This window comes from Lepidochelys kempii, chromosome 18 (genome assembly GCF_965140265.1).
Source record: "Lepidochelys kempii isolate rLepKem1 chromosome 18, rLepKem1.hap2, whole genome shotgun sequence".
NCBI lineage: Eukaryota > Metazoa > Chordata > Testudines > Cheloniidae > Lepidochelys > Lepidochelys kempii.
In genome coordinates, this window is record NC_133273.1 from 19247772 (window position 1) to 19262203 (window position 14432).

The following is a 14432-nucleotide window of genomic DNA, read 5'->3' on the forward strand; positions in this document are numbered from 1 at the left end:
TGCCCAGGCTGGCTCCCACATTACTGGCTGGGGAGTAAATGGGGCTAGTGACAGCTCTGCAGGCACAAGGTGCTGGGAAGACTGTAGTCCTGGTTCTGGAAAGCAGAGATCCTTGGCCAGGACTGTGAGGAGGGAGTGGTCCCTGCTGCTGAATAGCTCTGTTCCCAAGCAGGAGCCCTTCAGCAGCAGAGTGGCCTCCCCCCCAGCAGGGACTTGTTGTCCTCCTTGCAGCCCTGCCAGGGGGATTCTGCTGTGCCACACCTGTCCCTCAGCCTTCCTTGTGCCTTCAGGGATCAGCTGTCACCAGCCCCATGGCTGTGCAAGGAGTCCTCTGGAGCTCCAGTGTCACAGACCCACTCATGCTACTGATGTGCCAGGAGTGTGAGAGCCGTCCTGAGGCAGAAACTGTTCAGCAGCAGGGTGGCTTCCCCGTCCCCGGGGGCACATCAACCACAGCCTCCTTTGCACCATAGTCCATTGGGCTACTCGGCTGCACCCTGCTCTCAGGTTGCCCTGATCCCAACCCTACTCACCACAGCTGTAAAAATACAAATATTGATAAATGATTAATTAGAAAAAATAAAAATCACATTCTGCCAATCCAAAGTATAACCTTCAAAAACCAATTACACCGAAATTATTTAGCCTTTTTCTGAAGTTTATCCTGCAAACTCTCTACCTTCTCTCTTTGCATGCTAAAAACTGGTTGTATCCATCAAAGATTAGATTATTTTCCTAAGGATATTGAATAATGAAATGCATGCCAAACACGTAAAAGGGGCCAAGACAGATTAATCACTGTATATGGTGCGTTTTTTCTTTTGAGCAGTAATTGTGTGATAATGTAAGTGATAGTAATTACGACAGTGTAGAGGTCAGAGTTAGAAGTACGCCTATGTGTACCTGCCTCTACAGATCTCGGAACCAACCCATTAATATACTACAGGCTATCACATGATAATTAGCTAATTCTGTAGAACTGAGCCATTAATGAACGACAGGCAAATAAACATGCAGGACAGTTGAGCCACAAAAGAAAAGCGGGAAGGCAACAACAAACAGATATACTCTGCAGAAAACTGCAACTCTTCTAGAACTGAACTGAACTGCTTGCAAGTTAATAGAGGTTGCTGGAAGTTTCATATGCCAGGTAAGTGACAAAGGAAGAGAAGGCTTTGCCTTTGTTTAAGCAGACCATTGAAACTACCATTTCTGATCTCAAGCCCCTTTTAGAAACACAGGAATCGTTGTGCTGGATCAGACCAGTGATCCATCCACTCTAGTAGCCTGTATTCAATAGTGCCCAGTTTAGATTAGTGTGAAATGGACTATATGAGAGAGCCTGCTAGTGTCTTCCTAAGTTCAGCAGGTGCTTGCTGACTAATCACCTGAAGCATAGACAGCTATATAACTTATCAGTTTGTATCAAGTGATATGTCATCAGTATAAAAATGCAACTTCTTAGAGAGTTGCTCTGAATCTTCCTTGGAAAACTACAAGTTTAGAAACAATTCTGCCAATCTGTCATTTAATTAATATTATTTATCTCCTCTGTGGATGTTTTTCATGAAAACAAAATGATGTGATTTTCCAGAGTTTTCCAGGTACTGTCATCAGGTCTCTTCCAAAAGGAGTTTTGAGTCTTGATTTTTTGGCTGATATTTCTCTAGAGAAACGGTGACCTCTGGTGGCCAGCCAGGCTACTCCAAAGTGTGTATCCCACATAGGCAATAACAGCACAGAACAATGATCATACCTGGTAGTCTGTTTCCGGCAAAGCCACTTTCAGAAGCTTGAGCCGCTGGTAAAAGTAGTTCCAAATGCTATGCAGTGTTGCTCGTAGGGATAGAGGAATTCCTTCCAGACCCCTGTGGTGATCAGCTTTATGCCCTGAAGCATGAATCTTTTGTAAATTATTATTCTCAAGTGGCTTCTCAAGCATTTTGAATAAAGGAGCTCCTGTTCCCCAAAATGTTTGTAGCTAGGCTTTCTTGTCCACTCAAAGAGTTGATTTTACATTAAAAGAATTGTCACTTTCCGATGGAATTGGCAAAGAATTTCTTATAGGCAATTGATTATAAATTTAATAAATTTATTTTAATTAAAATTTAATTAATTATTATAGTAATCCTAATTTCTCATGGACTATCCAGTGAAGCTGGACTCCTGACACACACAAGGGATCTATTTTGTGAAATGGTAAATGGCTTACATAGAAGTTCTGAACATCAGCAATATTAAGATTGTAAGCTCTTCAAGGCAAGAACACGGCACAGAGTTCAAGGGACAAGTAGGGGGACAATGGTGGCTTTAACCACCTTTGCGCCTTCTCAATTCTTGGCTCCTCCAGGGCTGGAGCAGTCCCTGGCATAAGTTAGGCAACTTTTCCACTGCTGCCAATGGGCCAGCAGTGCTGCCCAGAAACTGCAACTAGACTCTCTCCAACTAACACCCTTCCAGCCCCAGCCCTGCCCCTAGTATGTCCCCTGTACTGAAATTTGCAAGGGAGTTCTTGGAAAACAGACAGCAGCTGTGTTCCTCAGTTAAGAACATAAGAATGGTCATACTGGGTCAGACTAATGGTCCATATAGCCAGTATCCTATCTTCTGACAGAAGCAGGTGCTGGATACGTCAGAGGGAATGAATAGAACAGGGTAGTTATCGAGTGATCCATCCCCTGTTGTCCAGTCCCAGCTCCTGGCAGTCAGAGTATGCATTTGCATCCATGACCATCTTGGCTAATAGCCATTGAGGGACCTAACCTCCATGAGCTTATCTAATTATTTTTTGAATCCAGTTATACTTTTGGCCAAAATCCCTTGGCAATGAGTTCCACAAGTTGACTGTGTGTTGTGTGAAGAAGTACTTCCTTACGTTTGTTTTAAACATGCTGCCTATTTAATTTCATTAGGTGGCCCCTGGTTCATGTGTTATGTTGTGAAGAGGTACAGAAATCTCCACACCATTCTTGATTTTACAGACCTCTGATCTCCCCCTTCAGCCGTCTCTTTTCTAAGCTGAACAGTCCCATTTTTTTTAAAATGGCTCCTCATATGGAAGCTGTTCCATATCCCTAATCATATGTTGCCCCTTTCTGTACCTTTTCCAATTCTAATGTGTCTTGTTTTGAGATTGGGCGACCCAGACCTGCACGCAGTATTGATGGAGCGGGCATACCATAGGGATTCTCCTTAGGCCAGATCCAGGGCTTTGTCTTCCCAACCCCTTGACCCAGCATACAGGCGCTGAGAGAATCTCACCCTCTCTTCCTGTATATCTTTACAGAGCCTGGCACAGTGGGGCTGATCTTGTTTAAGGTGATGGGTGTTACCCTAGTATGTATAAATAAATTTTTTGAATGATATTTTTGTAAATATTCTTATCTCCTCATCATGTTATCTGAGCATCAGAACCCTTGCTTCATCCACCCTCTTTTCTTTTGTGCTTCCAAGAAGAGGGCAGGATTTTAATTGACATGTTAAATAAGGAAAACTTTTTTTTTAAACCTTGGCATGCAAAATACTATGGATTTGTTTTTGAGATGAAAGACCATTTCAAACAAGCATTGAAGCAGAGAGAGCCGCTTCTAAGCAACATGCTGAAAGTAGAGATGCTGACAAAACTGTTACAAACTTTACTGAAAAAAGGATGTTGGGGAGTGTACTGGGGGACCAGTTCCCATAAGTAGAGTTCTCATGTATTTGTGTGTGTTGCCTTACCATATTTCAGTGGCTTTCCTGCCCTTTTCCACAATTGGCCAGGTAATGAATTTGGATGCATGTTTAGACCCCAGTTCTTCTGTTAAGTCTACACAGGCAGAGTCCTGGTAGATCAGTGGAGCTTCATGCGGATGCCAGGGACCACCTGTGCAAACATATTATGGAGGTGAGATGTTAGCTTGTAATTTGTCATAAGTAGAAGAGCACTAAAAACATGCAACCAACACGTCAGATCTGCAGTTTATAATCTGCACAAAAATTGGAAGTCCATGTCTCCCCTGACCCTCAGCAAAGATTGAATAGCAGATGCTGTAATGAGCCTTGGGTTTCTAGGATTTTGTTGCTTTACATAATATACTACAGTAAACTTACTAACATGTTGTAAAGAATTACTTTCTAAAATAAACATCGAGGTACAATTGATAAAATAAATGAAAATACTTCTGGTGAAGCAGTATAGACCAGCATTTCCATTGTGATAGTGCACTTAACTTGCTAATTGAGTCATTTGCAGTGTCTGTGCCCCTACTGTAAATTAGCAAGACCTTTCTGTATATACTACCAACCTTCACAAGGCCTCTAGACTTGTAGACTTTATTTATTATGTCATATAGGCACAAGGGTTCCAGTAGCAAAAACGTATTTGTTATATACCTTTCTAAGATGTTCATTAAGGCTGCTTTACTGTCAACACTGTTTTTGATGAAAAATGCGGTTTTTGACAGTGATTCTTTTTAGTTTTGTTTTGTTTTTGAAAAGTATCTACATTCCACAGAAAATTGTAACTTTTTGTCAAAAATACAACGGCGCAAAACCGGAAAAAATTTTTATTTGAAAAATTTTGATTTAAAGTGTTGCCTCCTTGGGGGTCTGTCTCTCTCTATCATTCTCCTCTCTGGGTTGGGTTTTTCCAGCTGAACTACATCTCCAAAATGGACTCCAGTCAGACTCCTGCATCATGGCAACTCGGCAAGAGGGGAGATCATGGGAATTAGTCTAAGGAGCCCTGCCCGTAGAGTAGAATAGGGGCTTGAGGGACCTGAGCTTACAATTCCCTTGAGGCACCACAACAGGATATCTGAATAGAACAGTGGATCTCAAACTTTTTTTTCTCAGACCACTTGAAAATTGCTGAGGGTCTCGGTGGACCACTTAATGATTTTTCCAAATGTTTGTACTGATAACTAACTATTGTAAAGCGCTCTGGATAAAAGTGATATATAAAAAACCTTGATAACAAAATTTGTTCTACAAATAAAAGGACACAACTCATATTTTAACATCAGTAGTCTTACCTTTCTAATGCGATGGATGTGCCCTCTCTCTTTCCCGCCATGGCAGCTTCCGAGCTGGGGCTGGGAAGGAGGGGAGTCACTCCCTCTCTCCTCCACCACAGAGCTGAGGGCTGTCTCTCCCTGGCAGGCGCAGCCCTGAAGTTGGGGAAAGTCGCCTCTTTCTCTGGATGCCGCTGCCTTGCATGTCCCAAATTCCTCCCCACCCCTTCTTCTTACACCACTGTCCCCTCATACCTATCCCCTGTTCTCCCCAAGGCCACCACCTCACCTTGCATGTAGGTGGCCCTTCATTCTCTTGTGTGCGGCCACCCAGGCGCTGACCTTAGAGGAAACTATCCATGGACCACCTGAATGGAGCTCGGAGGCCACTGGTGGTCTGCGGACCACAGTTTGAAAACCTCTGGAATAGAAAATATTGAAGGCTTGGTAAAATATTTTCAGTTTTCCACCAACAAGCTAAAATTTTCTACAGGAATCCCCCTCCCCCAACAACTGTAATGTGCATCACTGTAGCATTTGAACCCAGTCCTTCAAACCCCATTGCGTAGGGTGCTTGCAATTGGGAGTTAGTCCCACTGATATAAATGGGACTACTCCCAGTAGTTAGTTTGTAGGATTGGGCCTTTTTATAATTCTTTTAACTGAACCATGGACAGTGGGGAAATGTTTGAATTACATTTGTTCATGGTTAGAAAAGACCTGCTATTTAAACTGGGTCAAACCTACTTGGTGTCTTTTACTGTATTGGTTTGTATTTTTCTTGCAAAGCTGTTTCCATTTATCTTTTTTGTGATTCTCTCACTTGTACTGATAGTCCTGTGAACTCTAGAACTATGCTTCAGAAAAAAATGTCAAGGTTATATGAAGGAATGTAACAAGCTGGTATTCTTTTATGGGTTTTAGAAAGCTTATGCTCAAATAAATTGGTTAGTCTCTAAGGTGCCACAAGTACTCCTATTCTTTTATGGTGTCTTGTGATGTATATAATTGAGTTTGCAAGTATGAACAAGTTTGTTACTAGTAAGTCGAATAGTATTTTTCTTGAAAAAAAGTGAGTTAAAATTAATGTAAACTCCTGTATAATTTGAAGCCTTACTAATTTAAAGAGCTGATATCCAGAGCTATTAATTACTAAACTGAACATTGACTCATCGTTCACCCAGGGTGTATTGGGCTTATTTTTCTGAAAAAGCACCTTTATAATAAATATACCTAGTGTTTGGTTTGTGGATATTTGTTTTGGGACTGTGCCTGCCAAGTTGTACTTAAATTAATTTTTGCTGTTGTATTTTCTGAGTTTTGTCTATTGGGATATAAAACAAAGACTTATTTGAAGTTGGGAAGGCAACCAAATAAATTCTTTAATATTGGCTGGAGCTAGTTGTGATTCTGTTGAATCCGGTGAAGACTGCATTTGAAGGCGTGCTTTTATTTTGAATCTTTTATCAGAGCAGCCTACAGATTTTTTTTGTAAAAATCATTTAAAAAATACATCTAGAATTGAAGTCAATAGCACAGGCCTTGTTATTGGAATTCAGAGTTGCTCACATCTTTGAATCCAGCCCCAGTATCAAAATTACCATATTTGGGATCTGTAATAGAATGGGTAGACTCAGACCAATCCCTAATGGACAGGAGTCCAGAGCATCTTTGACACCTGGCAACTTGATTCATAGGCTCTGCAGAGAAGAAACTTAACTCTTCCTTTGCTTTGAATTGTCTCTCCACATTGGGACTGGGGCATATATGGGCAATGTGGTGCGGGAAGAAGATTGTGCTAACGCTTCCTGTGCTGTACTTGTTGAGTGGGGAGAGGACTTTAGTTACCAGCGCTGCAAATCTGACACTTTTCATGAACACTACAAACAAAATTACCATTTCTATGTTACAATCCTTTCCCCCTATGATGATGGATGTATTTCCAGTGGAGTTCATCAAGATGTTTCTCAGCTGATTTATTTACCAGTATGAAAAAGCTATCTTGTGAGTTCAAGACAGAGGGAAAATGATATCCTGGTTTAAATTAGATTTTTGTCTGCTCAGTCCTACTTGTTATCTAATGAATACTAGCTGTAAACATTAGAAAATAACCCACTGGGGAAAAAACAGTACAGAGAAGTCAAATTATCTTTCCTGTTGGGAATTTCACATTAGCCATTTTCTATAGGTATTTTTAAAAATCTTATATTAAGCTAAATGAGAGTTTATGCATTGAGATGGTAGTGTCTGGCACGTCTGTGCTGTTCTTCTAAATCTAAATCTGATCACAATCTAATTCTCAGTAGCTTGCAACTTTTTATCATATCAGTCACATTCTCAAGCTAATTCCTTCTATATTTGAATGTATAGCACTTTCTTGTTATCTTAGTGAGTACAGAGAGATTCAGATACTCCCTATTCAGTGAACCAATAAGATTTCTTGCCTTTAAATATGTTTAAAATGCCTTTTGTTCCCTACGTTGTCTCCCAGCCTGCCCGTAAACACGGTTACTTTTCTAATTTCCTTTGTTGTGGTTATGAGCATACTTCTCATTTGCACCCAGATACTGTAGTCACAAGTCAGACATTGGGAAAAAATGTGCCTTATTGTTAGCTACATCACTTGTCTTAGGCTCCCAATTTACTTCCTATCACATGCAAACCTGTTATCCTTCTGTTTCCGTAGGATACTTACTGTAGCATCAGACTCCTAGCATCATAAATACTATAAAGTCAATTTTATCCACATTCAAGAAAAGGGAGTCTTACATAATTTCATGTCTTCCTTTGCTATTTCATGTTGTGCCTTGATTGTGGGTTTTTATTACACATTAAGACCCATAGCATGTTGAGAACTGTGCTCATTAGTACAAGGTCAAGCATCTTTCTATAGAGCATGAACAAGCGCACAGAAGAGACCTAACAAACAGCATGCTCAGTACTTAAGTGTTATAACCTTGTTGGAAGAAAGTGCTCTGAATTTTTGTACTTTCCTGAAGATGTTTTATACGTTAGCTGTTCCACTTGTTTGTGTTTGGTACAATTCTACTACACACAGAGTTTTTCTGTATTTAAATTCCTGCCTGTGAGATTGATAAGCAATGTTGTTCTCTCCTGCTCATTCTTTCATAATAGTGTTTTCTGGTAGTTTGTGGGAGGAAACAAGGGGTAGAGGAGAGAGATTATGATTCGGTTGTTGCACAATATGATTGGTACAAGAATTAGATTAAATATCCACAGTAAGATAAACAAAGGTTGGAAAGAGGCAGCCAGTGCCGCTTTGCCTCTAGTCTAGTGCATGTAAGCATCCACCAAAATAACATTGCACTCGGGTTTCTTTGTTTGTCTTTTCTCTCATGAAGCAGAGGAAAGCTTTCCTGGTACTGTCAGAACACTTTTTGCATTAGGATGCAATGTGAAATTCCAAGTCATGATCAGGAGAGTTCAGATAAAAAATGTAAGCAGTGTATAATTATCTTGAAAAGCCATGAAAGTCCAAGTCCAATAGAATACTAACCAATCAAATGCTAGTGATTTCTTGTCAGCCCTAACAGAGTTCTGTCACTTTACTATAGCATAATATACTTCATGATCTTGTTAACCATGGAGCTCTGTAACATGGTGGAGGCATAAAGGCAATTACAATAATACTACTTGTGACCAATGTTAAAATGTGACTTAACTGGCAAGAACAGAGCCCAAAATAAGTGGGCATTGGTTGACTAAATATATTACTCCAGCAACCAATGAGTGCTTGGATCAGTTGAATCCTTTCATTAGCTTCCAGAGCTTTGAACTCATCCCTGTGGTTTCCCATTGATTGCTCCCAAACTGAAAATCTGGCCCTGTTATAAATCTTTTTGAACTGTCACCGGTAGGGATTTAAATGGATTGCCTCATTATACCTGTCGGTAGCTCCTTTCTCACCTGAGTATGTGATAAACTAGAGAATCTGGTAACTCTGGGGCCTAGCAAAGATGTGTCTTAAACTCTCTGTCATAATTTTGTGGTTTTAACACAACTAGTAGTTCCAAGTCAGAAGAGGGTCTTAATCACTTAGAAAGGCATTATTTACAAGTAAGGACCGAAATGTCTTGGCAGAATTGGAGAGAGAAGGTGGGTGAGGTAATTAATCTTTGATTGAGAGAGACAGGCTTGACAGAACTAAGCATTGTCAGCTAACATAGCTTCTGACTGTTGTAAATGTTATCTTGATTTACACAATAATAAATTTCACCCCTAAATAATAAAAGAAAAACGTAGGCTTGGAAACATCAGAGGAGATATCAGTTTTTTTTAACTTTTTAACTATTTTTAATATGTCCTGGAAAAAAAATATACCTTTCTGTTTCTATCCTTGTGCACCTATGCAGAGTGTTTAGACAAGATGAGCACTTAAGTCATGCAGAATGCTACTCAAAACCATGCAAAAGTTTGCTTGGCCCTGGATTTCATAAGACTCAAAACTCTGGCAGTGTTAGTTAAAAGGTTGCTACAGGTCATAAGCGTGGGCCCAGATTCTAATGTTATCTGCTTGAAACATAGGTGAACCTTGGCAATTTCAGCAGAATTTCATTTTGAACTTTTTAGTTTGTACTTGAAAGCCAAAGTGAAACTTGTGTGATGGGGCCTTGATCCCACAATGACCAAAAGTGAACATTAGTGTGAACCACCCTTGTGAAGTAAAACTGCTTGTTTGTCTATGGTTTAGTGAACGCTGGTGCAGAAGATACGTGTGGGTTGCTTAATTAACGTAGAGTGATATTTCTTTACATAGTAAAGACGTTGGCTGCTTTTGACATTTTAGTGCTTAGATGCAATTGCTTTCAGTGAATGCGAACTATTACAGTAGCAGCGTCTCCTCCATCACAGCTGGCTATTGATGCGAGCATTAGCAGAAACAGCTTATGATTTTGCTCTGGAATTAGGTTGGGAGACAAACAGATCTGGTTAAATTGACTTGACTGTTGGTGTGTGTGATCTAGATGCAGCTCACATCTTCTAAATGCTCATATTTGAAACATGACAAAGGCACTTTACAGAAGCATTTAAGAGGAAAAAGTGAGTGTTTGGGGAAGCGTCTTGGCTTGAACTTAAAATAGATTGAAGGCCTCTTGAGACATATGTCCAGTTTATAAACAGTTTTGATACCAAGAATATGTAATTAAATGTTACATTAGTTTGTGTTGCACTCTGGCTTTATTTAGAGACAATGTTTGCTCTTAGAAGAGGTATGCTGAGAAATATTTGGAAATTGCTTTCTCTCTCCTTTTAAACTTAAAGTTCAGTATGTTTTGCTGATTTTTCTCAAATATTTGTTTTTGAAACCACAAAAGATGAATAAACAGAATGAACATCATTTAATGTGAAAATCCTTTAAATGCATAATATTTAGTGTTTGTCTCTTTCATCAATATTGGACGTGTAAAGTATGGCTGTAGTGTTTCATAGTGTATATATACATAGAGCAGGTGTAAGCTTTCTGAGAAGATTTAGTAAATATTCAATCTTTGATTCCCCCCCCCCTTTCCCCACCTTATTATTCTCAGCTGGAAAAGAAGCAAGCGATCCCTCCATTTCAGCCTCAGATCACAGACGATTATGGTTTGGATAACTTTGATACACAGTTCACCAGCGAACCCGTGCAGCTCACCCCAGATGATGAGTATGTTTTTTAATATAATTAAACAAATATGCATCCAGAAATGTATAATGAATATGAAGTTGTTGTAACGTTACTGAGAGAGTTAATATCTAAAAATGGAACCAACATTTTGAAGTTAAAGATACTAATGTAAATTCAAGAAATGTATAAGTTAACATTCTCATGGTGACATTTAGACATCCACATAATACATACTGTATATTTCAGAATACATCTAACAGACTAATGAATAATCAAAACTATGTGTATTGCTGTTGTTGACTGTCAGCAACGTGCTTGGTGCTGTACAAACAGCTAAGAACATATGATGTCTGCCCCACGAGACTTAGTTTTGTATGGAGACAAACAATTTAGAGACACTGCATCAAGAACCAGTATGAGTTTGACATGATAGAGGACTCTTGCAGAGGGCATTATTGAAAGTCTTGGCTGGAAAAGAAAGCGTGGAATGAGAAGGGATTTGAAGGTCAAGAGGCCCGTTGCTTGGTGCAAGAGGAGAAGGACACTGTTCCGCGTATAAGGCAAAGATGAAGGCAAGATGCAGATGTGGTGCTTAGGAGGAAAACTTGGAAGCAGTTACAGAATGAGAGCCAAGATCATATGAACAGGTTCAGGGTATGGTAGGCGTTGAAGGTCAGCCTCAGAAGCTTGAACCCCTTTTAGAAAAACAAGGGGAAGCTAAGTATGCAATGGGAGGAAAATTTCAGTGAAACACATGAATCTTGTCATCTTGTTAGGCACTTGACAGACATATGTCTCATGCTGAATGAATAATACGGGAGGGGAGGATGTCCCTACCATGTTGCTTGTGACAAGGTTGGATGGCCTCCCCAGCCTCTTTTATTTTTGTTTTGTTTTGTTGCTGGATTGATTTTGCTGGCCAGCCCACTACAGTGTGTTTTTGATAAGCATAGGTCACCACCTTGTATTTTTCTGCGTGTTGTCCAATTGGGAAGCAATGCAAAGTGAATTGATTCATCCCTTTTTCCAGGTGCACAGTTTCTCTTTCAAGACTATTACATATGGCACTACTGTTAAATGTTTGTTAGAGTTTTACCTTTTTAAGGACTCAATTTACTGGCTCTGCTACTTGAGGAAATGGCACAATAGAACCTATGTTACATACTCAGCAGGACTGTTTATACACTGACATTTTTTTATACATTTGGCATTCTCATACCATTGGGGTGAGAGAGAGTCAAAAGAAGCAAGACTTTCATTATTCAAATCCAGAATTTTAAAATGGAAAATAAACCAAGTGTCCATGTCAATGGAGACTTTGGGTTTATTTGAAATTAAACAAGGCTGTTACCTTGGAGTTGATGAAATTAGACTCAGACTAGGAATTGCTAGGCCAGTTCTACTCCGAGAGAGCAGGCAAGTAAGCTGTGGCTTTCCATCCCCAAAGTTTGATTTCAGATGAGCTTGCTTACACATGCACCTTTTTGGTAGCTGGGTTTCTTTCCCTTTCCCTTATTAAAGTGGAAGTGCTGTGAATTTCTTCACTATGCTGTGAAGTGATTCCTTCTGAATGGTTCCTGCCTGTGATCTTCCTGACTGGGCCTGTTCCCTTAAGGAAGTCTAGTTTAGGTAGAAGTGCACAGTTTTGAAGTCTTAACTTGCAATTTCATCTGAACTTTTACAGGTTCTAATTCAGGAAAGTACTTAAGCAAAAGCTACTGAAGATGTTGGGACTACTCATGTGCATAAAGTTAAGCCAGTGATGAAGTATCTTCCAGAGTTAGGGCCACAGTCCATAAACTCTGACCATCCCTATTATTCAGTGCTGAAGTACTCCTTACTCTTTTGTCAAACAAACAGCGAGGCAAGATGCCTTCACCCCAAGCAAGCAAAGACTATCACACTTCATACTCACCATCAAATGGCCTCTCAGCCTAGAGCCACGCTGGACTCAGTAGTAACCTAAACTTAAGTGGGCTGCCTCCCTCTCTTGCTGCTTCCTAGCCTAACCTGAGTTGCCGGCATGGAAAGCAGGAGACAATCAGGACTCATTGCACTTCCTCTGTAGCAGAATGCTCACTAGTAACCTAGGGAACAACCTATTATCCAGTCTCCAAGTGACATCCATAGGAAGATTAGCTTGTTTTTCGAGGGGTAAAGACTACTATAACTACATTCAGAGGAGGAATGTGTAGACTGTGTTCGGGACCAGCTTGATCACAAACAATACAGCAAATTACAAATGGATGTTGGATTAAAATATTTTTGATTTTTCTGTTTTTATCCATCTCTTAATTTCAAACGATATCATAATAAATAATGGACTGAGGCTTCTGCTCTGTTTCATGAACCGAAAAACATGCCTGTTTCTAAACACTTTTAAAGTTGGTATTTCTTTAAATTAATTTAAACTCTAAACCAATGGTTCTCAAGCTATTTATCATTGTGGGCTGCCTGTGCGGCCCATAATGTGTTACCTGGGCTGCAGGTTGAGAACCACAGTGCCGCATGCCCCCCAAATGCCCTTCCAGACCCCTATGCGTGGGGGCAGGGGAGCCAGGACCCTTGGCCCCAGACCTTGCCAAGCTGGCGGCCCTTTAGCACACAGCTGGGCCACAGTTGCGTGCTGATTGAGCCACACGTGGCCCACGGGTTGAGAACTACTGCTCTAAACTGACAGCTAGACACCTTTGTGCTGAAATTTGCAAACTGCTTCTAAACAACAGTTCAGCTCTTTTTCCTTTCCAATCTGTTTTTCTTCCTAGTCTGTCTACTCCTATACTAATTCTTTGGCTCCGGATGCATAAGGCATGACAACAGTTTGTTATTAGGTTACTTTAATGGGAAATACAGGCTCTCTGCATTAGAGGATTACAAATCAGCTTGCAAAAAAATTTTTTATGGGGGGAGGAAAGAAACATGAAAAATGAATTGTGTGTGTCCTAGATTTTTTAGTGAGAAGGGGTTTTACAGAATTAAAGAAAATGGCAATTTCAAAAAATTCTGTTAGGCTCTGGAGAAAAAGAATTCCGGTTGACATTTGACAAGCTGTAGGACACAATCCACCCTTCTGTCAGTTTGTGAGGATTTACACAGGAAATTCCCAATAAAGATAATGCTGCTCATGTGTAAATTTGTGCAGCGTGCTACAGGAACCAGACCCTTTTTTTGAAATGGGTTTTAGCAGATTAAAGATGGAGAGAAAGGCAGTAATGGTTCGTGTTTTAAATAAAATTAGGATTGCTGGGTTCTGTTCCTGACTCTATGAAGGCCTTGTCCACACAACAACTTTTAACTGTGTGTGTGTGTGTATGTTAGTGGTGGGGATGACTGTAAATGATAGTTTGTGTCTGCGCAGGTCACGGATAGAAGTTAGTAGTTGTGACGGCTAACAGCAGCCTAGGCTGGCACCTGGCTGTTGTCTTTTGTAACAGATTAAATGCACTGGGGTTTGTTTGGTGAAGAAAGTACTCCCGGCCAGTTCTTCTAGCTGTCAGTGCAGGAGGAGATTTGAGTTCTTTGCCTTTGCTGATGGGTGCTCTGTGCGTATGACCTTCAGTCGCACAGTGCTTCTGCTGAAGCACTATGGGACAGTTGCTATGATTTTCTCAGAAGGCATAGATAAAAACAAGTTAGGCATCATGGTACATGCAGAGTCAAACAATCATATGGCAATAAAGCTGCTGTGCAAATGAAAACTGAACCATGTTACTTGTGAACCATGTTACATGTAACAATTAAGATAACTCTGTTGCCGACTGGCTATAAAATCACAGTTGAAGACCTAACACACTGTCCTTGGCAAGTTGGTT

General features: G+C 40.3%; 1 protein-coding gene across 11 annotated transcripts in view; it reads left to right on the forward strand.

Annotated features, from left to right (window-relative positions):
• Positions 1 to 14432, forward strand: part of PRKCZ (protein kinase C zeta) — a 158770-nt gene that overhangs the window by 139940 nt on the left and 4398 nt on the right. For 8 of the 11 annotated variants that reach the window (XM_073316898.1, XM_073316902.1, XM_073316905.1 and 5 more), the window contains one exon: positions 10544 to 10659. In XM_073316898.1, the coding sequence (XP_073172999.1) occupies positions 10544 to 10659 (116 nt within the window). Of the gene's footprint in view, positions 1 to 10543; positions 10666 to 14432 lie in introns of those variants that run through there. The other 3 variants (XR_012155570.1, XM_073316904.1, XM_073316907.1) reach the window with 1 other exon arrangement.